The sequence below is a fragment of the Cebus imitator genome, unplaced genomic scaffold (assembly GCF_001604975.1).
Source record: "Cebus imitator isolate Cc_AM_T3 unplaced genomic scaffold, Cebus_imitator-1.0 Scaffold136, whole genome shotgun sequence".
Lineage (NCBI taxonomy): Eukaryota > Metazoa > Chordata > Mammalia > Primates > Cebidae > Cebus > Cebus imitator.
This window is the reverse complement of record NW_016107451.1, coordinates 1715902-1722017: the sequence shown is the minus strand read 5'-3', so window position 1 is coordinate 1722017 and position 6116 is coordinate 1715902. Positions and strand designations below refer to the sequence as shown.

At 51.5% G+C, this 6116-nt stretch overlaps 1 protein-coding gene across 2 annotated transcripts in view; it reads right to left on the bottom strand.

Annotated features, from left to right (window-relative positions):
• The window catches only part of YWHAE (tyrosine 3-monooxygenase/tryptophan 5-monooxygenase activation protein epsilon), a 44545-nt gene extending 40165 nt beyond the window's left edge, over positions 1-4380 (bottom strand). Inside the window, exon 1 of one of the 2 annotated variants that reach the window (XM_017541686.2) lies at positions 4076-4380. In XM_017541686.2, the coding sequence (XP_017397175.1) occupies positions 4076-4139 (64 nt within the window). In that variant the 5' untranslated portion in view covers positions 4140-4380. The remainder of the gene's footprint in view (positions 1-4075) is intronic. The other variant, XM_017541687.2, reaches the window with a different exon arrangement.
• Positions 4381-6116: the final 1736 nt, after the last annotated feature.

The following is a 6116-nucleotide window of genomic DNA, read 5'->3' as shown; positions in this document are numbered from 1 at the left end:
CCTGTCTTTAAATTTAAAAAAAAAAAAAAAAAAAATTTACCTTTCACTGCAAATTGCAGTGATTCTTGATTTCATTATATCCCAAACTTGTGAAAGACAACTAAATAGAATGAAATATGCCAGATATGTACAATACTATACAAAAGCCTAAAGAACACATGAAAGAGCATCTGCTTTAAATATACAGGCTAAGTGCTACTTGCAGAAGCGATTTTTTTTTTTTTTTGGGAGACAGAGTCTCATTCTGTCACCTAGGCTGGAGTGCAGTGGCATAATCTCAGCTCACTGCAACCTCTGATTCCCAGGTTCAAGGGATTCTACTGCCTCAGCCTCCCGAGTAGCTGGGACTAGTAATATTTTTGTATTTTCGGTAGAGACATGGTTTCCACTACGTTAGCCAGGATGGTCTCGATCTCCTGCTCTCGTGATCCACCTGTCTCGGCCTCCCAAAGTGTTGGGATTACAAGGCGTGAGCCGTGGAAGGAATTTTTAACACTACATTGCCCAGTTCTGTCTATGTATTTAAGTAGGAGAAAATCTTTTCTCCAAAAGTTTGTCCATTAACTGAAATGGCAAGGGAAAATTACTGGCCTACAAAGAATTGATAATCTAAATGCTTCTAAATTTATTAACAAAGTTAATTTACTACTACCTATCTGTTCCCTAACAAGACTGTAGTAAAAAGTTCATTCCACACATGCTCCCTCTCCATTCTTCACTCACTAGCAGAAAAAGCTAGCTAGACGTGAGGTTCTGGTGTCTTTACAGGACAGCTCTCAAGTGACTCAACAGATGTATTCCTAGCGGATCAAAAATGACTGTCAAACTTCATCCTACCTCCCATGCAGCCAATCTTGAGAAGGAGATTAGGAAAGGACAAAATTAACAGCTGCCACACAAGCCCAAATGCAGTTTATGTTGCCCCTCTGCTCCCCAAAATGGGGAAACTTCATTTTTCCCCTCTATATTGTCCACCTTTTTTTTTTCCCCCCGAGAGTCTCGCTCTGTCACCCAAGCTGGAGTGCAATGTCACAATCTCGGCTCACTGCAACCTCCACCTCCAGGGTTGACGCAATTCTCCTACCTCGGCCTCCTGAGTGGCTGTGCCCGGCTAATTTTATTCTTGTAGAGAAGGGGTTTCACCACATTGGCCAGACTGGTCTTGAACTCCTGACCTCAGGTGATCCACTCACCTCGGCCTCCCAAAGTGCTGGGATGACAGGCCTGAGCCACCACGCCCAGCCTATTCCCCACGTTTTTGTACTAATTCATATATGGGACGGTAAGACTTGTTTGAGAAATGTTAAGAAATGATGGACTTGCTTAATGTGGTTTTAAACGATGCAAAAACTATTCCTTAGGCCACTGGCTTGTTAAAGTGATGATATGTTAGATGTAATCTTCAACTCCTAGCCCCGAACTTCAGTATTTCCTGTGGCCCAAAATTGTCGTTTTCCTGACCACAGCTTAGATCTTCCTCCCTTACCATTAAATAATCCATATAAATTGATTCCAATGCCCCAGGACAGAATTAAATGAGGCTACAAAGAAGTTTAGGCACCCGTTTAACACAGCAAGCAAAATAAAATAAGCCTACTGCAGTACAGGGAGGTAAGAGCAAAAGACAGCTAGAAAGCCAGCACTTGCACACAAGCACCCAAAAAAGAAATCCTGCCAATACACTGTCTTAGCTTTTTCCACCCCACCCCCCACCCTCCACAAACTTGATCAATTCTGCTTGGTAACTAGAACTAAGGGAAAAACTTTTTGTCACCAGAAACAAAAAAATATTGCCCTAAATATAAAGGAATGGACAAAGGTAGAGGCCGATTCCTGGTGTCTGTCTCCCCTCTCCTTTCCACTGAGTCCTTACCTTCCTTACGCCCCAAGTCACAGGAATAGCTCCTCACCTTGGAGATCTATCTTCCTACCGGCTTTAGATGCTGAAGGGGACACCTAACATTAACAACTGCAATAATGTGGCCGTATCAAAGAGTCCTACGTTCAAAACCCAATAAAGGCTCTGGTCAGAAATCCTCACGCCAAAATATAACTACGATAACCTGTAATTTATTTGGAAACTACAATCATAAGCTTTTGAATCGTTTTTAAAACGAGTTAAAAAAAAAAAAAAAATTACCTCTCACATTCTTTCTAGTTACCACAGCAAGTTTACTTAAAGCCCCAATCCCCACAAAACAGAAAGCATTCAAGTATCATTTGTTTCCTGCCGAGAACGCTAACAGATGAAGAGGGGAACATCTGGAGATGAGGGCGGAGGGGAGTCTTCCAATACAAGCACACCTATATCTGTTTGATTTTTTTCAACACTGAAATAAAGACAGAGCTGACCTTGAGCTGTACTTCCCCATCTTATCCCCTCCCTCCCCCAACAGCAACCTTGTTCAATACAAATAACAATCAAAGAATTTACAAGATGAAATTTAGTTCAGCATATTTCCTACATTTGAGCTCCAGAGGCTGTTATTTTCAAATCCCTGAATCCTCATTTCTGATCACGGGGACCAGCCCTGAGGTTATTCACATGACCAAATCGGCATTTCCAGGAAAGCAAGGGCCCTATGAAACATTTTGAAATATAGGTAGCTTAACCAGGAAAAATCTCAGATCAAGGACACTAGATTCCAACCATGTCTCACCCCACCCTACCATGCAAAAGCATGAAAACCACAGCACCCGCATACAGGACTTCTGGTTTCGGTAATACCACAATATGGCAAAACTCTAAATGTGAGGGTAATTCAAGTCTGCAGGTCAAAAAAGGTGGATGGGGGGAAGATGAAGAAGAAACTTCCTGGCAGACACAACGGATATTTGGATTAAGTTCTGAAAAGAGACTGAAGAACCGGTTAGGGGCAAAGGGACAATGAACAAAGAGGAACTACTCAAATTCCTACATAAACCCACTTATTTAAAATAGAAAAAAAAAAGAAAAGAACAAGACCTCCAACCTTCATAACTCAAAGACCCCAGGCCCAGCCGAGTGCCCGGAAGAGGCTAAGATCCCCCACGAAATACAAACCCGCATTCCGAGCCTGCAGTCTCAACCAAAATACAGTTACTAAACGCTACTGGAAATAACTTTATTTCAACAGGTCTTTTTTCCATGTGCCATGAGGGTACGAACAAACTGTAAAGTCATCGTTTTCCCAAACGGGTGGACGGAGGCTCGAACCCAGAGTCGCGCAGCCCCCTGGTCTCCTGGTTCCATCCATCAGAACCCGCTGCTGACGGAGCCAGAGAAAGGTTACAGGAACTTCGAGCTCGGCCATTTAGAGCGAGGAAAAGGGGCGGGAGCCCGGATCTTCTGGACCTCCCCGGAAGGCGGCGAGGGGGAAAAGCCCGAAACCCCTCACTCCGGGGCGCCGGCGGACCCGAAAGAAACCCGACCGCGGCCCCGCAGCCCGCCACCGCCCAGGACCCAGTGCAGCGATGCCCGATGCCCGCTCCCCGCTCCCAGCTGTCACCCAGGGCCGCCCCCCGCCCCAGGCCTGAGGAAGCGCAACGCGCTCCACGCTCTCCTTTGTGAGACTCCACGGCCGCCGCCCCACACGGGGCCTCCGGGGAGAAGCCACCGCCCCCACCCGCCATATTTCCCTGAAAGGCGCCCGCGCTACAGCTCCCAATCTCGGCGCTCTCCCGTGTGGCGGGTGCTGCTTCTCCCGTCACCCCACTCAATCGTTCTCCACCTCCCAAGGCCGTCCCGGGAGCTCCCCTGGGGGTGGCCGGTTCGGAGGCAGCGCCCGCCATCTCCTCCCCCGCCCCGGGACTCGCCCTCCCCCCCGGCCGCCATTTTACAACCAACTCCTCCACCCAGCCGCCCCAGTCTCCCGGCCAGCGAGGTGTGTGCAGCTGAGGACGGAGAACGGGTCACATTCCGGGGCACACGGCCTCCTGTCGCTCCGGGAGCTCCCAGGCCAGGTCCCGCTCCCCGAACCCAAGTCCCCGGGCCAGGCTCGCGGACGATGCCGCCATTTTGTCTCCCGTTCCCGGCCTCTGTGGGCGGCGGCAGAGGGTCCGAGAATTCCAGCCCCCCGTTGCCCCCCCAACTCACCGTCGTATCGCTCAGCCTGCTCGGCCAGCTTCGCCTGGTACACCAGATCCTCCCGATCATCCATAGCGGCAGCGGCTCCGGCAGGGTCTGCGCGACGGATGGAAGCGGATAGTGTCTCCGACTCTCTCAGCCTCTCGCTCCGCGTCCGGGCAGCAAAAATGGCGGCGCCTCAATCCGGGACTTCCGCCTGCGCACGCGGACAACTGCTCAGCTCTATGGCAACCGCTCCCTGGCAACTGGCGCGGGGGGCGGGTCCTGGAACCCGCGCCGGAGACGCCCCTCCTCCGTCCGCTCAGCGGGCGCCGGAGCCTAGAGGCGGGAACTGCGACTGCCGCGACGGAGCGGCCCCGGGAGAACGCGGTGGCGGAGGACAGGCCGGCCCGGGCTGCTCCTGAAAACCGCGGGCGCGAGACCTGGGCCAGACCGACGGCCGAGGCCCGGCTTGCGGAAAACAACCACGGAGGCTGGGACGGTTTCTGTCATCATGGCAGGTCTTCCTGCCCGAAATCAGCGCTGTCACTACGGCGTCCTGGTTTTCTTTTTCCTTTTTCTTTTTCTATTTTTTTAAGATGGAATTTCACCAGGCCGGGCGCAGTGGCTCAAGCCTGTAATCCCAGCACTTTGGGAGGCCGAGGCGGGTGGATCACAAGGTCAGGAGATCGAGACCATCCTGGTCAACATGGTGAAACCCCGTCTCTACTAAAAATACAAAACATTAGCTGGGCATGGTGGCGCGTGCCTGTAATCCCAGCTACTCAGGAGGCTGAGGCAGGAGAATTGCCTGAACCCAGGAGGCGGAGGCTGTGGTGAGCCGAGATCGCGCCATTGCACTCCAGCCTGGGTAACAAGAGCGAAACTCCGTCTCAAAAAAAAAAAAAAAAAGATGGAATTTCACGCTATCGTCCAGGAGTTTTGCTTCTGTTGACCAGGCTGGAGTGCAATGGCGCAATCTCGACTCACGGCAACCTCCGCCTCCCGGGTTCAGGAGATTCCCCCGCCTCAACCTCCCGAGTAGCTGGGATTACAGGCACGCGCCTCCACGGCCGGCTGATTTTTGTATTTCTAGTAGAGACGGGGTTTCTCCATCTTGGCCAGGCTGGTCTCGAACTCCTGACCTCCGGTGATCCGCCCGCCTTGGCCTCCCAAAGTGCTGGTATAACAGGCGTGAGCCACCGCGCCCGGCCAGCGCCCTGTTTTTCTCCGCCAAGTCCGGTCTTGGGCTTTTTTCAGACACTTTTACCCTCAGGGTAAAGAACTGGGCCCTGGCCCAGCGCGGTGACTCATGCCTGTCATCCCCACACTTTGGGAGGCCGAGGCCGACAGATCACTGGAGTCAGGAGTTCAAGACCATCCCGGCCAACTTGGCGAAACCCGCTAAACAATGCACATATGAGGTGGGCGTGGTGGCGGGCGCCTGTAATCCCAGCTACTCCGGAGACTGAGGCAGGAGAATCTTTTCAACCCGGGAGGGGGAGGGTGCGGTGAGCCAAGACAGCGCCATTGCACTCCAGCCTGGTCAACAGGAGCAAAACTCCATCTCAAAAAAAAAAAAACAGCAACACTGGGCCCTATTACAGTTGGCAGGGACAGGGGAGCTGCAGTTTTCACGCCTCCACGTTGCCGTCACACTCATCTTTTTCTTCTGTTTAACCTTTTTCCCCCAGAGGCTGCCATGAATGGGAGCAGAGAATTTGTTAGAAGAGAATGGTGTGGAGTACATGGCATAGCAGAGTTGAACTGACATCAACTTAAAATTGAGGAGGCAGGAATAACTCAGGGAACATTGCTTCAGTGCCTGGCGCTTGGGAGGCCGAGGCGGGAGAATCGCTTGAGCCCAGGAGTTTGAGACCAGCCTGGACAACATAGCGAGATCCCATCTCTACAAAAAAAACTTTGTTTTTAATTAACCAGCCATGGTGATGTCACCTGTGGTCCCAGCTACCCAAGAGACTTCGGTGGGAGAATTGCCTGAGCTTGGGAGGTCCAGGCTAAAGTGAGCCATGATAGTGCAGCTGCACCCCAGCCTGGGCAACTGTGAAAC